Raw genomic sequence first — 18536 nt, 5'->3', positions numbered from 1 at the left:
AAATTAGGGAAGAGCTCAATATTCCCCAAATTAGATGCTGACAGCAGATTCTGGCAGATACCTCTAGAAGAGGAGTCCAAGCTTTTCTCAGTTTTCATAACACCATTTGGAAGATTCTCTTTTAACAGCTTACCCTTTGGAATAACATCAGCACCTGAGATCTTTCGACGAATAATGTCAAATCTTTTAGAAGGCTTACATGAAGCTGTTTGTCACATGGATGCCCTGTTGATACGTGGGTCCACTCAAGTTGAGCATGACATGAGAATGAGATCAGTGCTGAGAAGACTACACAAGGCAGGATTGACACTCAACAAGAAGTGTGAGATTTCACAGCCAACAACCAGATTTCTCGGTCACATAGCGAGTGCAACAGGAATAAAGTTTGATCCACTTAAGACCAGAGCCGTCAAAGAATTTCTAGCTCCAAGGAACATCACGGAGTTACAAAGGGTCATGAATCAAGTGGCAAAATTTCTTTAAAAACCTAGAGCTCAAGGATCCTCCATGCCAATTGTTACCCCAAGCAATGAATGGAAAGAATCATTTCAGAAATCATTCAAAAAATTTAGGGAGAGGTTGATGTTATCAGAGATATTCGCACATTATGACCCAGAGTTATCTACAATAGCAGCAGCAGACTCATCCTCTACAGGATTGGGCGCAATACTTTTTCAGGTACAAAGAGATGGGAAATGCAGACCAGTCTATTACATATCACGTTCATTAACAGACACAAAGAGATACGTAGTAATCCAAAAGGAAGCATTAGCAGCCACGTGGGCATGCCAGAAATTTGCTGACTACATCTTAGGTTTTCACATTATAATAGAAACAGACCATAAACCTTCAGTCACACTACTAAGTCAGAAAGAGCTTGCAGTGATGCCATCAAGAGTTCAATCGTTTAAGTGAAGATTGATGATGCTTGACGCTCATATGCTACATGTTCAACGGAACCAGAGCACAGCAGAGGTGTCATCATGCTTTGAAACAGAGAATCCAAAAAAAAAATGCCATATTAAATTTGTGGAGGAGTTTGCTATAATGACAGTCCATATATTCTTGGCAGCGGCACAAAGATTGAGTGAAATCAAAGAGGCTCAGAAATCAGATGAGGAATGTAAGCAGATCAGGAGAAATTTGCATTAGTGGATGGCCAACATATATGCACCACATAGTCCTATGTTGAGACCATATTTCGAGTGGTGAGCACATCTGACAGTGGTCTATGATTTACTGGTATATGATGAGAGGGTAGCAACACCAAGAGCATTGAGACTTGAAATCTTACAAACACCTACATCAGGGTCATTTAGGTATGACCATGTATTTGGTTTGGTGGCTGGGTCCCTCGAAGTCACTGGAAGAAATGATATCCTGATGTATCGCCTCTTCAATTCACAGACAGTCATCATCTTTTCCTACAGGGCCTTTGGAACACCTCAGAATGGATTTATTCGAGCGTAAAGGGACAATGTTCAAAATAGTAGCAGATTACTACTCAAAGTGGATTGAAGTGAAACATTTACATGGTCACACATCAGAAGCAGTGATAATGTAACAGAAATAAGTTTTTGCAATCCATGGGATTTCTGATATTGTGGTATCAGATAGCAGTCCACGATTGCCAAAGAGTTCCAAGAGTTTACAGCATTATTTGGATTTGTTCACACAAGTTCACAGAGGTTTCCTCAGGCTAATGAAGAAGCTGAGAGGGGTATCAGAACCGTAAAGCCATTACTGAAAAAGAATGAGGATTTTCAATTAGCGCTCAAGTTATAGATCCCCACCCTTGCAGAATGGATTGGCTCCATGCGAGTTACTCATGGGAAGAAGGTTGCGAACATAGATTCCTACTCTTCCACATATACTGATGCCACAGGTCAAGGACACACTCTTAGGCAAAGTACGAGAAAGAGAAGAAACTTACTGAAGAATACAGATGAAACATCACAAATGATAGTTGTCACAGAGAAAGAACATTATCAGATCTTTGACAGGGAGAACAGTTTTGGATCAGAGATCAATCGAAATTTGGAGAAGTCACCACACTCGAGATCTTAAATTTTCCAGACAAAACAGGGCACAGTAAGAAGAAACAGACGAACTTTGATTGAAATTGAGCAACAAAGTGAAAATCAGAGACTGGAGAGGTTGCAATCATCAAGAAGGAAAGATGACACTGAAGCAGGTGATCCCAAACTATCTAATAGTTTGAATTCTGTTTAACAGCATCCAAAAGACCAACAGCAGAATGAGAATATAGCAGAATGAGAATGCCTTATTCCATTCAAATGAGAGGGGAACGAGGTACAGTAGGTTAGTAAAGGCACCACAATGCTTATCAGTGTAACAGAAGTTCAGAATCTCAAAAAAACACATAGGGAAGAGAGAGAAGAGAACAAGACAACACCATAGAGAGAGAGAGAAAAAAAATTACCCAAGAGAGCAAAAGAGGCTATATTTCCTACGAGTCTTCAAAACATTGAAATGTTCAGAATGACTAGGAGACTGAGACATTGGGCTTCTAGGAAGGTCAGAGAATGTTGAAGTCTGATCAGAGACTTGGGGGAGATGTAGAATAATGGAGTATGTTAGACTATGTCCTATAAAGGCTTAACTGTAATAATCTGTGACGTCATGGAAGGAAGTGACATATACCCATGTGATCTGAAAATCTCTAGGAGAAAGCAGCCTGGAAAGAAACTAGTGTAAGAGTGTTCTCATAACTGTAAATATGTTGTAATAAAGTTAGTGTTTGCAACCATGAGTCTTCAGGAGTTATTGGAACTACTCTAATCCAACACACAGTTTCCAGCATCCGCAGTATTTTGCTTTTAACACAATAATATACTTGTCTGGTTCCTAGGTATACTGAGGCATTTGTACAAAACCCTGGTCAAACCACACAATGAGCACCATGAGCATTTCTGGACATGTAGAATTATTTAGAGCCACGATTAAGGAGAATATTAAGTTCCAAGGTGTTTATTCTCACAAATTTGGAAGAGAAAAAAGGTTCCTTGGCAAATTTGTCACAGGCTTATTTACGCCAAATTGGTTCATAAACCACATGATTCCAGCTGGTTTGCACCCACCAGTATCCAATACTAACCCTCTATTTTGGCTTGTGCATTCAACAACAAGTTATTTTGAAGTGTAGTGACATATATATTCGCCAACCATTTACTTAGACAGTAAGATCCTACAAACATCAATGACTAACTAATGAGTTTTGGTTTGAAGGAGTATAGCCAGGGCACCAGAAGCTTTCATAGCTGCTCTGCAAATGCACATAAAGGGTGGAATTTTACAGGTCTGTCAAGGCAGGGGTGAGCTATAAAATGCAATGATCCATTCAAAACTCCATTGACTTTGGTGGGAGGGGCCATAAATTCCACCCATTGGATCGTCAATATCCAGAAGAGGCAGATATTTGTTATGGGAGTTTAATGTCCCACCTGCGAATCCAAACTGGCTTTTTGACTTGACATGAACAGATAAATCTCCACATTTGTAAGGTTATTCTGGATAAACACCTGGGGTGGGGGGGGAAGAGGGGAGAGAAAGGAAATTAATTGCTGGGTTATGGGGAAAGAACGTGGAAGTAGGTCTAATTAGTAGCTCTTTTAGAAGTTGGTACAGGCACAATGGGGCAAAAGATCTCCTTCTGTACTGTATGATTTTATATTTTGAGGGGCTGTGCAGTATTCCTGCCAGCTAACATGCAGCTGGAAAAAAATGACCTCAACAAGTGACATTAGGAATGCATACTAATGACCTTAGGGACAGTTACAGATTGTTCCAAACAGTTTGTTCTGAAGCTAGAAGAGAAACAACAATGCAGGAATGCCTAATCAGAATGGCAAGTTTAAAGAGGCAGAGCACTGATAAAAAGCTGTGATATCTCACGTTTACAATTCCCCACATATCACAAATTCCTGATTTCAACCCCAGGACAAGAGGGGAAAAACATTTGAGAATCCATAAGATAAACAGTGATGCCATTACCACTGGTGATACTGAGCAGGGACAAAGTGGAAGGTCTGCTTCAGCCCAGTGTGTTTGTTTTTACCAAGAATGGAGATAAGGGCCCTCCATGTTATCTACTATACCAATGTGGATATAAACTCTCCCAACATATTGGCCATACCCCTGCCATCTGTTTTTGGGTTTAGAAAGTCTCTTTGAAGTTAATAGGGTACTTAACAATAGCATCTTTAACCCAATAAAACATCCCAAGGCACTTCACAGGGGCATTGTAAAGTAAAATAGCATCAAGCTACATATTAGGGCAGATGACCAAACTCTTAGTCTCAAAGAGGTGGATTTTAGGGAACATCTTAAAAGCAGGAGAGGTAGAGAGACTGCGAGATTTAGGGAGAGAATTCCAGAGCTTGGGGTCTAGGCAGCTGAAGGCACAACCACCAATGGTGGAACAATTATAAAATCGGGAATGCACAAGAGGCCAGAATTAGAGCAGCGCAGCTATCTCAGAGGGTTGTGGGGCTGAAGAAGATTGGAGAGGTAGGGAGGGGCAAGGTCATGGGCGGATTTGAAAACAAAGGTGAGAATTTTAAAAATAGAGGCGTTCCTTAACCAGGAGTTAACATAGATCATTAGCAATTACAGTAAACTTTATTACGCAAAGAAATCCTTACGCCTTGATACACACATTCACCAGCAGAAAAATGTCTTCTGGCTTTATGTTTGTACCAGGTGAAAAGACTTGGCATTCTGAGACTTGTAAATAACTCGTTTTGAAGGCACGTGATATGTAGAAATGGGATAGAACATCAACTTCTGATTTGTTGACTGAATTTCATCAAAAAATTGACAAAGAAACCATTACTGACATCACGTAATTAGTCTCAATGACCGGTGTTTCATTATCTCATATCATACGGAGGCTTCAACGAGCTAACGACGTTTCCCTCAATTTGAGATTTGACTCAATGGCTTTTTAAAAAAAAACTTGTGCTTTTATGGAAGTTCTCCCCTCTCCTTTCAGAAGTTTACATATCTAGGCAAGAAAAGATAGAAATGGGGTCACATTGCACTTGTGTATATCTGCCATTCCTTCTTTTTCTCTTGTTTTCAGGCAATGGGAAGCAGAGGTTTTATGGAGGCACGGATAACCTAGTGGTCTCAGGGGGTAGAAAATGCTTCTGGCCTCTTTTCAGATGTAAGACCAATGGAAAGTCAGAGGGTAATCCCAACTTGAGTCTCAGACCTTATTTGAATACTTTAAGTAGAACGCCAGTGCCCATTACACCTTCAGAGAAACGAGAGGGAGTCAGGCTGGGATCAAGTGGGGAAAAGAGGACAAGAGGGGGGCCAATCACAGACTGATAGCAGCCCTCAGTAGTTTATTTTGTTCTTTCACGGGATGTGCTGGGCCAGCATTTATTGCCCATCTCTAATTGCCCTTGAAAAAGCACTGGTGAGCTCCCTTCTTGAACTGCTGCAGACCATGTAGTGTAGGCACACCCACACTGCTGTTAGGGAGGAATTCCAAGATTTTGACCCAGCGACAGTAAAGGGATGGTGATATAGTTCCAAGTCAGGATGGTGTGTGGCTCGGAGGAGAACTTCCAGGTGGTGGTATTCCCATCTATCCGCAGCCCTTATCCTTCTTGGTGGTAGAGGTCACTGGTTTAGAAGGTGCTGGCGAAGGAGCCTTGGTGAGTTGCTGCAGTACACCTTGTAGATGGTACACACTGCTGCTACTCTGCATTGGTAGTGGAGTGAGTGAATGTTGAATGTGTTGGATGGGGTGCCAAATCAAGTAGGCTCCTTTATCCTGGGTGTATCAAGCTTCATGAGTGTTGTTGAAGTTGCACTCATCCAGGCAAGTGGAGAGTATTCCATCACACTCCTGACTTCTGCCTTGTAGATGGTGGACAGGCTTTGGGGAGTCAAGAGGTGAGTGATTCATAGCAGAATTCCTAGCCTCTGACCTGCTCTTATAGCCACAGTATTTTCTGGCTGGTCCAGTCCAGTTATGGTCAACGGTAGCCCTCAGAACATTGATAGTGAGGCAGTCAGCAATGGTAATGCTATTGAATGTCAAGGGGACAGGGTTGGATTCGCTCTTATTGGAGTTGGTCATTGCCCAGCACTTGTAAGGCATGAATGTAACTTGCCACTTATCAGCCCAAATCTGAACGTTATCCAGGTTTTGCTGCACATGGACGCAGACTGCTTCAGTATCCAAGGAATCACAAGTGGTGGTGAACACTGCAATCATCAGCGAACATCCCCACTTCTGATCTTATGATGGAGGGTCATTGATGAAGCAGCTGAAGATAATTGGCCCTAGGACATTATCCTGCAGTGATGTTCTGGGAAAGAGAAGATAGACCTCCAACAACCACAACCATCTTCCTTTATGCTAGGTAGGACTCCAAACAAATAGTGGAGAGTTTTCCCCTGATTCCCATTGACCCTAGTTTTGCTAGGACTCTTTAATGCCACACTTGGTCAAATGTTGCACTGATGTCAAGGGCAGTCACTCTCACCTCACCCTCTGGAGTTCAACTGCTTTGTCCATGTTTGGACTAAGGCTGTATTGAGGTCAGGAGCTAAATGGTGTGTATGGAATTTAAAAAAAATAAATACAAAACTCATCTGTTTGATTGCTGCCAAGCAGCTGTCACCAAAGCAGGAAAACCTGAATGAAGCCAGCCAGGCATGTCAGGGCAGTCAAATTTGCTTAGGGATCCTAAAACAGGTGTGGGTCCCTGGCATATATTAATGCAAGGCCTATTGTCTTTTCTTATGGGTCACCAAGGATGTGTGAAAAATTGGTCAGAGGTACTTCAGTAGTCATTGGGCTGTGGAACATAGCCCCACAAATTTGGTATTTTTGGGGCCTTTATCTCCTGTTTATAAAGCTGACACAACATGGACTAATCTTCACTCCAGTGTTCGTCGTCATCTTCTCTTGCATGGCTTTAGGAGCAGACCTGTCGTCACAGTTTAATGTCAAGTTCCCTAACCAGTTCAATGCCTTACTGGAGAGCAAGTATAACTTCAGGATGATGCCCTCAAACAGGAGTCGGTGGGGGTGTGGGGGGGGTGCGGGGCACAAGATGTTATTGTGTGCTCCATGGTTTGGACAGGGTTTCCACGGTTGCAGCCAGGTGAGGTTTTGGAGGTGCCATTTGTACATCAGGTGGCTACATCAGCTATGTCCAGTCCATATTCTGTTGAGGGTTTCCCACATGCTCCAGGAGAGATTGAAGTCTAGCTGTTGGGTTGGGGACATGTGTTTATTTGGGAGGGTGTTTTTTGCCCGTACTTTCCTTTGGGATTCAGTGTTATGGAGATGGAGATGTTCAAATCATGTCCAGAGGGGGTTTGGTAAAGCCATGCAGCAAGTTGGGTGGTCTTGAAGGCCTCTGTGGATGGGGAGGACTAAGTTGCTGCTGATAAGAGTTATTTCTCTGTGCATTTCTGCATTCAATATTTGAGAGGACTGGTAACCACTGACCTGGGATCGAGCTTCGGAGTTCCAGAGATTATCCTCATCACTGGCTGAAGTTGTGCGTCAATGAGTTTGTTGTGACAACCAGCGCACAGCACTCCGCTGTCGAGGAGACCAGAGCTACGGCAAAAGTACGAAGGACAGTGGTTTTTGCATCCCAGCTTATGCTGACAAGCTTGCAGATGATGTTTGGTGTTAGTGGAAGCCATTTACTGAAACTATATGACCTATAGGTTGAAAGCTCCTGCTGTGTTGAAGACCACAGGCTTTGCGTTGCAGTTTATCAAAATAAACACAGATAAGCATTCTGTAGAATGCAATTCCCAAGACAGTGAAACTAAGGAAGGCCACAAAGGATGAATAAAATATGATCTTGGTTATACGGGGCACATTTCTGTTCAATTTACCTTTGAGAGAAACTTGGTAGAACTTTTCCTCAGCAAATTAAACGGTTTGAATGGATTTTTTTCTCAACACGTACTCAAGATGTGATCACTGTTGTGTGACATTACAAAGCGTTCTGTTCCTTCTACCCGCTCCTGCACCAATTTACCTTGGATTATAATGAGCTATTTAGCTAACTGCCAGATGGGTGAACTAAAAATAAAAATTGAGTTTTAATAGTTACAGTGGAATGATTTATGCAATGACCGTTATCGGGCCAATATCAAAACGCTTCTCATCAGACAGACTCCAGTCAGGTTTCCTCATTACTAGGCCACTCAAATCAATCATTACTAGCAAGATATCCCCAACCAGTTTCACAACAAAAAACATAGGTTCAATTTCCAAACCAGGTCCCCCAATACGACCGAGTCAGGTCATTTGCAGCCACAGTCTAACATGTGGCTGCTCACTGCTACACAAATCAAGAATGGTTGGAAATGCAAGATAAGACAAACTAGTGTTAAAAATGGTATAATACTGAAACTCTGTTTCATTTGAAAAGTTGACATCAGACTGATGTTGATACTGATGACGCAAAGAAAAAGCAAATTGGTCTTGGGTCCTGAAGAGAAGTGAAGACAAGTAAGGACCGAAGAGAATAGAAGTGGTCCATGCTATAATCTAACTCAGGTTTGTTCCCCTTTCCCAGTCCTATACCTGGTGAAGGTAACTCTTTCATGACTGATGCAACTACAACTCCATTAGCTTTGCCTGACAAACAATATGGCTGCAGTTGACTGAGGGAATAGCCTGTTGTTGCATTGGTATGAAAAACTTGCAAACTAGGACTCAACCTCTCCCCATGATCACTTTACTAATTTACTAATGAATGTGAATTCCACTGTTAAGTTGGGAACCAGGGCTGCCAACTTATGTCAGTGAGTGCAGTTACTTTGAGAGTAGGCAAAGTGTGTTACAGTTCACTCAGGGTGTCAGAGTCACTGCAGCAAAGTGTATTTTCACCTGCATATGTTGTAGTCTGGAGCCATGGATAGTGATCGTGGAGGTTCCAACGTTCTTTCCATCACATAGCTCACCATGAATCGCTCCCACTCTTATTGCCTGCTATTGGTGTATTGGAAGGATTTGCAGGTTGATACTCAACCTGTTCGGCCGCATTATGAATGCGACTTCCTTGGCCATGAAGTGCTGGGGTGGGGCTCGAACCCGGAGCTTCTGGCTCAGAGCAGAGGTGTTACCTACTGCACCAAAAGACTCCCGGCAAAATATAGGTGGTAACTAAAGGAAATTTTAAAAAAAACAATTCAAATATCATCAGGTCATAGCGTTAACACTAGGATTTTTTGTGCACTTGGTCCAATATATAAAACGAGAAGAAGTGATGAGAGAGAAAAAAAAAATCACCAAAGCAAAATACTACAGATGCTGAAAATCTGAAATAAAAACAGAAAATGCTTAAAATACTTAGCAGTTCAGGCAGTGACTGTGAATGGAGCAGAGTTAATACTTCAGGACAATTCTGATGTAACATCATCAACCCGAGGCTCTAATTCAGTTTTTCTCTCTTCACAGATGCCTGACCTGCTGAATATTTCCAGCATTTTGTTTTTAAATTTTATTTTACATAACAAGAAATCAAAAGTTTGATTACAGTGGTTCCATGAGGCACAGGCAACACTGAAGGTATCGTACCAGAGATATCCTGTGGCTGAATGCATGATTTTTTTTTTTAAAAATGCCTTGCGTTAATATAGCACCTTCTCACATCTTTCTATATATAAAAAAATTCATGCTATTATTACCACAGACCTGATTAAAGTAGTAGTGGTGACATTTTGAGGATTCATCTAAAACTTCACTGTTAGTACTAAACAGTTTTTGATGTCAGGCTTTTCTATTGAAAGTATTGATTTGGAATTAGAGAAACTAAGTGTTCTATTTACAATGGTACAAATTGGTCTCTACTATTTGGAACAACTTCAGGATTCATTTACAAACAGAGACTTCTAACAAGGTCATATGGTTGGCATAAAATGAGTGACCACACTTGAAGAGGAAGAAATTTAGAGAGCTTCAAACTTACCTGGAAAGTCAACAATTAGCCAGCCGTCATCCTCCTTTTCAGTCAAACTAGGATCAGGACCCTGGGTGCAGACCTCCTCTGTTTCCCCATAGAAAAGGCTGGTGAGTCGGTGGAACATGGTGGTCTGGCTGTGAAGTGGGCCTGCAATTTAAATGCACAGGCAGACAACCAATCTCTTAGGGGATGGCAAGAGGCTGGCAAGTGAACAGTGCACAATGATCCCTCAGGCGATGTTCAGCTGAACGGAGACCAGAATGCAAAGCGCTGTCATAAGGTTTTCATGCAAAGGCGGCCTAGGATAAAACACGACAAAAATAAAAGTTACTGCATCTCCCAGTCCTCCACAGCCAAGAATGGTGACTCATCACGTGTTACTATTCTGTCTTCAAGCAGGTCAACACATGGTTAGCAAAGGAAGTAACGGTGTTTCAAAGTGTAGGATTAAATATGGTCAGGAAAACTTCATTTAAATTTTGTTAATTGAACATGATCAGATTCAACGATTAGGATCACAAACCCTGGTTGGATGTATTGCTGGAGATTTACATATCCTCCTACCTAACACTCCAGCCATTGAATACCCTACATGTCAATCCTCACAGCACAGCGACTTCCCACACAACTCAATAGGCTGAATGGCCTCCATCTGAGCTGTAATAACTCTAATGACCATCAGGAAGCAAGCAGAGTCTTCATTAACCAATTAACATAAGAACATAAGAACTAGGAGCAGGAGTAGGCAATTCAGCCCCTCGAGCCTGCCCCACCATTCAATACGATCATGGCTGATCTCATTTCGACCTCAACTCCAATTTCCCACCCTCTACCCCTAATCTTTCAACCCGTTACCAATTAAAAACCTGTCTATCTCCTCAAATAATTCAGCGTCCTGACATCCACTGCACTCTGGAGGTAGTGAATTCCACGGATTCACGACCCTTTGAGAAAAGTAATTCCTCCTCATCTCTAATTTAAATTTAGATCAATTGGCAGATTTTTGACCGTCAGTCAAACAGCCTTTCTTCCTCCACCCTCTATTTTTGAGAACCAATAAATTAAAAATTTAAAGAAGAAAAAATACGCTTTAAGAAAAGCTTATGATTTTTCTCCCAGGGCTGCTAGCTACAGTGTCCTGGTGATTAGCGGACAATTTCTGGAGACTCCAGGGCAATCGTGGAGGGTTGGCAACCCTAATATTGAGAGTCACCATGGTTAAACAATCCCCCAACACCCAGTATAAAAACAACCAAGTAGGCAAGGTACCAAGCATCCTAAACCCTGGGGTAGGGGGGTAGATAAAAAGAATCCAAACCTTCAGGGGAGGAGAGAAAATAGTACTTAGAGGATTTTGTAAAAAAGATGCACTTTTAAACAAAAAGATTTCCAGCATTTAATGAGTTAAACTGCACATTTTGGTTATAAAAGGGGCTTTCCTTTGGCATCCACATTCAAATACCACTTTGCACCATATTAGATCACAAGGTTCCGACAGCAAGAACAGACATCAAGGCCCCAGGGCCAACAGTCAGTGTTTAGTTATTAAAGTCAACAACAATATAGATACAATAGTATAAAAATTCAGTGGTAAATGCAAGCTTCTAGAAGGTACATTTCCTTGGCAGTTCCACGTGTGCAATGTTATTCCTCTCCATTGAGTTATTACCCGCAGAAGTTTCCCAACTTTTTGAGTTCTGGTACAGAGCTAAAGTGTATTGCTTTGCCAAGGGGAAACTTTTACAGGGCAGGGTGGGGTGCAGTCAGGGAAACGCTAGAAGAGCAAGTGGATTAATGGATTCCTCTTTAAGTGAAGGAAAAACACTGTAGCACTTTAATCAATTAGTACTTGAAACTGTCGAGGATGACCTTATTCATGCTTTCGCCGCCCCCCCCCCCCCACCCCCAATATCCAGACACCTGTTTCTACTACATTAAATAGTGCAACACTTCCATATTGGTGTGGTGGTGTAGTGGTTATGTTACTGGATGAGTAATCTCGAGGCCTGGACTAAGAGTTCACATCTCACCAGAGCATTTTCAGAATTGAAATTTAGTTTTAAAAAAAAATCTGGTACCAGTAAAAGGTGACTGTGAAGTGGTCGGATAGTTGTAAAAATCCAAATAATTCGCAAAAGTCCATTAGGGAATGAAACCTGCCTTCCTTACCTCATCTGGGCAACATGTGGCTCCACTGCACACCAATGGTGTTGAGTTTTGACTGCCCCCTGAAGTCACTTTGTATCACCAATTACCACCCCATAAGTCTACTCTCGATCATCAGTAAAGTGATGGGAGGGGTCATCAACAGTGCTAAGAAGTGGCTCACTGACGCTCAGTTTCGGTCACTCAGCTCCTGATCTCATCACAGCCTTGGTTCAAACATGGACAAAAGAGCTGAATTCCAGAGGTGAGGTGAGAGTGACTGCCCTTGACCAAGTGTGCCAACAAGGAGCCCTAGCAAAACCGGAATCGATGGGAAATCATGGGGGAAACTCGCTACTGCTTGGAATCATGCCTAGCATAAAGGAAGATGGTTGTGGTTGTTGGAAGTCAGTCATCTCAGTTCTAGGACTTCACTGCAGGAGTCTCTCAGGTCCTAGGACCAACCATCTTCAGCTGCTTCATCGATGACCTTCTTTCAATCATAAAGTCAGTAGTGGGGGTGCTCGCTGATGATTGCACAATGTTCAGCACCATTCGCGACTCCTCAGATACAAAAATGTTCATATGCAGCAACAACCTGGACAATATCCAGGCTTCAGCTGACAAGTGACAAGTAACATTTACGCCACACAAGTGCCAGGCAATGACCATCTCCAACAAGAGAGAATCTAACCATCGCCCCTTGATGTTCAATGGCATTACCAAAACTAAATCCTCCACTATCAACATCCTGGGGGGGTTACCATTGACCAGAAATTGAACTGGACTAGTCATATAAATGCTGTGACTACAAGAGTAAGTCAGAGACTAGGAATCATGTGGCGAGTAACTCACTTGCTGACTCCCCAAAGTCTATCCACCATCTACAAGGCACAAGTCAGGAGTGTGATGTGGATTTTCCACATAGCTGGGTAGATGCCATTATTGTAGCTGTACTGGAACAGCCTGGCTAGGGGTGCGCAAGTTCTGGAGCACAAGTGTTCAGTACTATTGCCGGAATATTGTCAGGGCCTATAGCCTTTACAGTATCCAGTACCTTCAGCCATTTCTTGATATCAAGGAATGAAATGAATTTGTGCCCCATTGACAAATATTCTCTCCCTTCAGCACCGACACAGTGACTGCAGTGTGTAACATCCACGAGATGCACTTCAGCAACTCACCAAGGCTCCTTAGACAGCACCTACCAAACCCATGACCACTACAATCTGGAAGGCCAAGGGCAGCAGACGCATGGGAACACCAACACTTGCAAGTTCCCCTCTAAGCCACTCACCGTCCTGATTTGGAAATATATCACCGTTCCTTCACTGTCACTGTATCAAAATCCTGGTACTCCCTCCCTAACAGCACTGTGGGTGTACCTACATCACACAGACTGCAGCAGTTCAAGAAGGCAGCTCTCCACCACCTTCTCAAGGTAATTAGGGGTGGGCAATAAATGCTGGCCTAGCCAGTGACACACAGCTCCAGAGAATGAATTAAAAAACATCTGCTAGTCCTCTCATCACTGTGGTCCAACCACAAACACAGCTAACTAACTGTCCAAGTAACCAAGAGCATCGTAGATGCACATGTCGGGTATGAAACATTTGGCAGCAAATCAGAAAGAAAGACTTGTATTTATATAACGCTTTTCACAATCACTGGCCAATGAAGTACTTTTGATGGATAGTCATTGTTGTAATGTAGGAAACACAGCAGCCAATTTGTGCACCAAGTGCCCACAATATGGAATGTGATCATGACCAGACAATCTTTTTACATTATGTTGATTGAGGGATAGATATTGGCCAGGAGAATTTCCCTTTTCTTCCAAATGGTACCATTGGATCGTCCACCCGACAGGGCCGAAAGGGTCCCGGTTTAATATCTCATCCAACAGTGCAGCAGTTCCTCCGTATTTCACTGGGAAAGTCAGCCTACGTTTTTGTGTGGATGTCTTAGAGTGAGATTTGAACCCAGAACCTTACGACTTAAGAGGCAAGAGTGCTACAGCTGAGCCACCCTGGAACTTGGCTCATATTGTGCTCAGTAAAGCAATAACTCTAGTTGCTAAATGGAACCTTTCTTTTCTTTATATAATTTCCAATCACCTACATGATTTCAGTGATAAATAGGACAAGTAATTTGTTTTTGCTCAGATAGCAAAGCAGCTCCTGTATCATTATCTGTTAATCAGGTTGTGAATCCTTCCACTACATCAGCCTATTCTCCAAGGGAAGAGAGTGAAGATACAAAAAAAAAAGAGGCTTGTGGCTTACACTGTTGCTGGATCCAATGTTATATTTTTGAATCTTGAATTGCTTTTACATTACTATGGTTGTGAGTAGATATCTCTGCAAAATGGAAGCAGAATGTTAAACAATGGATGATGATTGCCAAGAGAGTTACAATCTAAGAGGTGTCCAGATACTTTAGATAGTTGGCAATGAATCTCAAACTGGAATTTGATAGAGTTCAGATAACATCAGCCTAGATTTTCTATTTAGGTGCAAGATGTCTGAAAATTAGGTAAAAGGAAAAGACTTCCACTGAAACAGCATCTTTCACAACCTCAGATACGAGAATAGTCGAAGCTTTTCATCTTGCACTCCTCAGGACAATTCGCAAGAACACCAAACATAAAGGGAACAACCATTTCAAACCAGCTTTTTCAGCAATGCTCAAGTTCTGTACTACCAAATGACCTTTTTTTAAAAAATATATTCGTACATCATGTCACTGACTAGGCCAGCATATAATGCCCATCCCTAATTGCCCTTGTTCAGAGGCCAGTTAAGAGTCAACCACATTGCTGTGGGTCTGGAGTCACATGTAGACCAGACCAGGCAAGGACAGGTTTCCTTCCCTCAACGGCATTAGTGAACTAGATGGGTTTTTTTTTTTTACAACAATTGACAATGGTTTTTATTGAATTCAAATTTCACTATCTGCAGGATTCGAACCTGGGTCCCCAGAGCATTACCCTGGGTCTCTGTATAATTAGTCCAGCGACAATACCACTATGCCATCACCTCCCCATCTCAGGTATAAGTAAACCTCCGATATCCCAAAGCACTTTTCAGTCAATTAAATACTTTTTGAAGCGTTGTGTAGTTATGGTTATTTTGTCGTCAATGCAAGTAGCTGTACCTGCCCAGCCTGCAGTTGCCAGTCTCCAAAGGAATGTTGAGGGTCAGCTTTTAATAATTCAGTCCATCTCCAGAGATGGGAAATACTTCTTACTGGGTGATCACTCGGTGGTGATGGTGGTGGTGATGGTGGTGGTGGTGGTGGGGTGGGGGTGGGGTAGGGGGGCGGGGGGGGCGGGTGGTGGCGGGTGGGGTTGAAGGCCACATGGTGTGCTGCTTCAGGATTTATAGACCTTCAGCAACTTAAAAGCAGAAGTCACTTAGAAATTTCCAGCAGGCAAAAAAACAAGTTCAGACTGGGGTTTTAGTATCATCACTCTTAAAAACTATGAGCCTTGGGCAATCTTAGTCCACCTTCAGGTGGCTTTGAAACCTCAGAACTGGTCATCACACTCAATGACTGCTGTGAGGAACAGAAGGGACACACTGATGAGCAAGGGTGCTTGGATGAGGGGCTAGGGTGCTTGGATGAGCCTAGGAGGAATAGTTGGACAATACTAGGCACAGAATGATTTTTCCATTTTCCCAATGACAGCATCATTGACTGGCAATCTGAATAAAATTTCAGTCATGGATCAGGAAAGCCAGAGGGCTATCACCATTTCCCCAGTCCTCTCCATGTGTGTCAACACCTTCGGCCACTAATTGGTTGCTCAACCAAATTAGTTGTTGGGAAAGTTCAAAACTAGATGTCATAAATAGAAGGTAGCCACAAAAATAAAAAAATCAAGAATTCAGGAGAAGTTTCTTTACCCAGGGAAAGGTGAAATGTGGAACACGGTGCCACATGGATTGGTTGAGGTGGATTGCATAAGATGCCTTTAAGAGTAAGATAAGTAAGCTCATGAAGGAGAAAGGAATAGAAGCATATGTTTAACTAGTTAGATGAAGAAGGGTGAGAGAAGGCTTGTGTGGAGTTTAAAAACTGGTATAGACTATTTAAACTGAATGGCCTGTTTCTGTGCTGTAAATTCCATGGACTGCCATATTGCCTACGGTCTCTCCTCTGTTTCTATCCACGTCAGCCTAATTATTGCTGTCTTCCTTTGCATTCCCCACCCCTCCCCATACCCTTCCCCTCCAAGGGACAATTTATAATGGAAACATTTTCTCAATCACTTGAACGTATGTTAATGCCATTATGGCTAAAAGTATTTGGAAATTCAGTATAGCTCATGTATCCGACAGGTCACACATGTGGTCATGGTGTAAATAGATAATTGTTTGCAGGAACTGCAGAATTTTCTTGATTGATGCACCATAACTGATCTATATAGGAACAGGGCCTCTTTCTAGGTTAAGTATTTATCTATCAAAAATCCATTTCCTCCGCTTTTTCTTCTCCGGGTCAAGCATTGTGCCCTCACCAACGGGAGGGCATGAAAGCACCTTAACTCTCCAAATCAAGTTTTTTTTTTCTAGTTTGGAGCAAGCAAATGACAATGAACATCTTTTTATCTTAGGTGGGAATGTTGTGCATTATGGAGCCCCAGAATAGGAGCCTGCTCCCATGTGTTTTGTATGTTTAACTGGAGATTCTAATCTAACAGCACGTTCACAGACTTGTTAATAGTTGGCTGCACTCTTGCAATGTAAATCCACCTGAGAGGACAGGTTTAAAGTCCCATCCAAAAAATGGCACCTTTGACAGTGCAGCACTTCCCCAGTATTGCACTGGAGTGCTAGCTTGATTTCTTTGCATTCAAGCCCTGGAGTGGGACTTGAACCCGGAACTTTGTGTCACAGAGGCCAGAGTGCCTCTGATGCCACTCTGTAACTATCTATAAGGCAGTACAGACTGCCAGGGCAACTCATTCTATTCCTATACTGGAAACAACTAGCTTCTTCTCTTCCTCTGCCAGGAAGCATGACCGCATGACCAGTTAGGAAACAGTTGGGAATCAAATGCACAAAACCACATCCAGCCACAACACATTGAAGTTCCAATACACTACAGTCTATTTTTCTCAAGATATGTCTGGAAGGTCATTAGTGGTTTATGATCAACAGTACTGGACCACAGGCATTGAAATAAGAATTCATGCAAGTATTAATTTTATACATTTTTTTAAGTTAGCACTTTGCTTGCCTTTAGAAACTCCAGATACCATCTGGATGTTACACATAGGAGCAAAATAAAAATTAAGACAGAGACACTATTTACTATATTTTGTACAAAGGAATTTTGTTTCAGCACAGGCTGGTTCAAGACACAAACAAAACAAAAATCCCATTATAATTGGCACTTTGTTCACCATAAAGAGTTTCACATGCTGTTAAATCTGATTAACAAAACTAATTCTTTCCAGGAGAAAAGGGAGTGGTTGAATTAATGCAAAACTTTGTGCGGCAGTGGCATGGTGACCGTGACAAACATTAAAAAGGTTAAACTCATGGTCATGATCCAAAAGTAGTGCAAAGAAATTTTGAACTGTGTGCCTTGCAAACTACATTTTTGTTTCTAAATTGATGTCTTGATAAACACAAGAGAACTAAAGCACTTAAAAAAAAACTTCTCTTTTATATATGTTAGCTTCTACTTTGCTCACTGCTGCTTTTCAATGGCTTTGAAGTTAACTGTGGCTCACTCTAACTAAAGCACTCTGGCCTCTGTGACACAAAGTTCTGGGTTCAAATCCCACTCCAGGGCTTGAATGCAAAGAAATCAAGCTGGCACTCCAGTGCAATAGTGGGGGAGTGCTGCACTGTCAAAAGGTGCCATTTTTTGGATGAAACTTTAAACCTGTCCTCTCAGGTGGATGTGAAAGGTCCCATGGCACTGTTTTGAAGAAGGGGTGGGGAGCAGTATTCCCCAGTGTCCTGGCCAGTATTTATCCCTCGGTCAAATCAACGTCACAAACAGATTATCTGGTCATTATCACACTGTTGCTTTTGGGAGCTTTCCATGTACAAATTGGCTGTTGCATTTCCCACATTACAGCAGTGATTGCACTTCCAAAGTACTTCAATGGCTGTAAAATGCTTTGAGACATCCAGTGGTCATGAAAAGCTTTATATAAATTCAAGGGTTCATTTTGCACTCAGCAATTATAGAGAGAGAGATGCAGACTTTACATGGTCATAAACCCCTAACTTAAAAGACGCAGATTTCAATGTATGGCGTGCTGCCACAACTTACCATCTGCAATGAATTGGCTTTTCACCAAACCACGGCAGAAAGGTTACATTTTCTCCCTTTGCTATTTCTTTAGCCCACTTCAAATTTCTCCTCTCCTTCCCTGCTGAGACACAAGGTCAT

At 42.2% G+C, this 18536-nt stretch overlaps 1 protein-coding gene across 7 annotated transcripts in view; it reads right to left on the bottom strand.

The window, feature by feature from the left end:
* Nucleotides 1-18536, bottom strand: part of LOC121287208 (tumor protein p53-inducible nuclear protein 2) — a 42436-nt gene that overhangs the window by 12482 nt on the left and 11418 nt on the right. For all 7 annotated transcript variants that reach the window (XM_041204881.1, XM_041204877.1, XM_041204883.1 and 4 more), the window contains exon 2: nucleotides 9984-10276. In XM_041204881.1, coding sequence (XP_041060815.1) covers nucleotides 9984-10101 — 118 coding nt within the window. In that variant the 5' untranslated portion in view covers nucleotides 10102-10276. The remainder of the gene's footprint in view (nucleotides 1-9983; nucleotides 10277-18536) is intronic.

This window comes from Carcharodon carcharias, chromosome 14 (genome assembly GCF_017639515.1).
Source record: "Carcharodon carcharias isolate sCarCar2 chromosome 14, sCarCar2.pri, whole genome shotgun sequence".
NCBI lineage: Eukaryota > Metazoa > Chordata > Chondrichthyes > Lamniformes > Lamnidae > Carcharodon > Carcharodon carcharias.
This window is presented reverse-complemented; position numbering and strand designations above follow the sequence as displayed.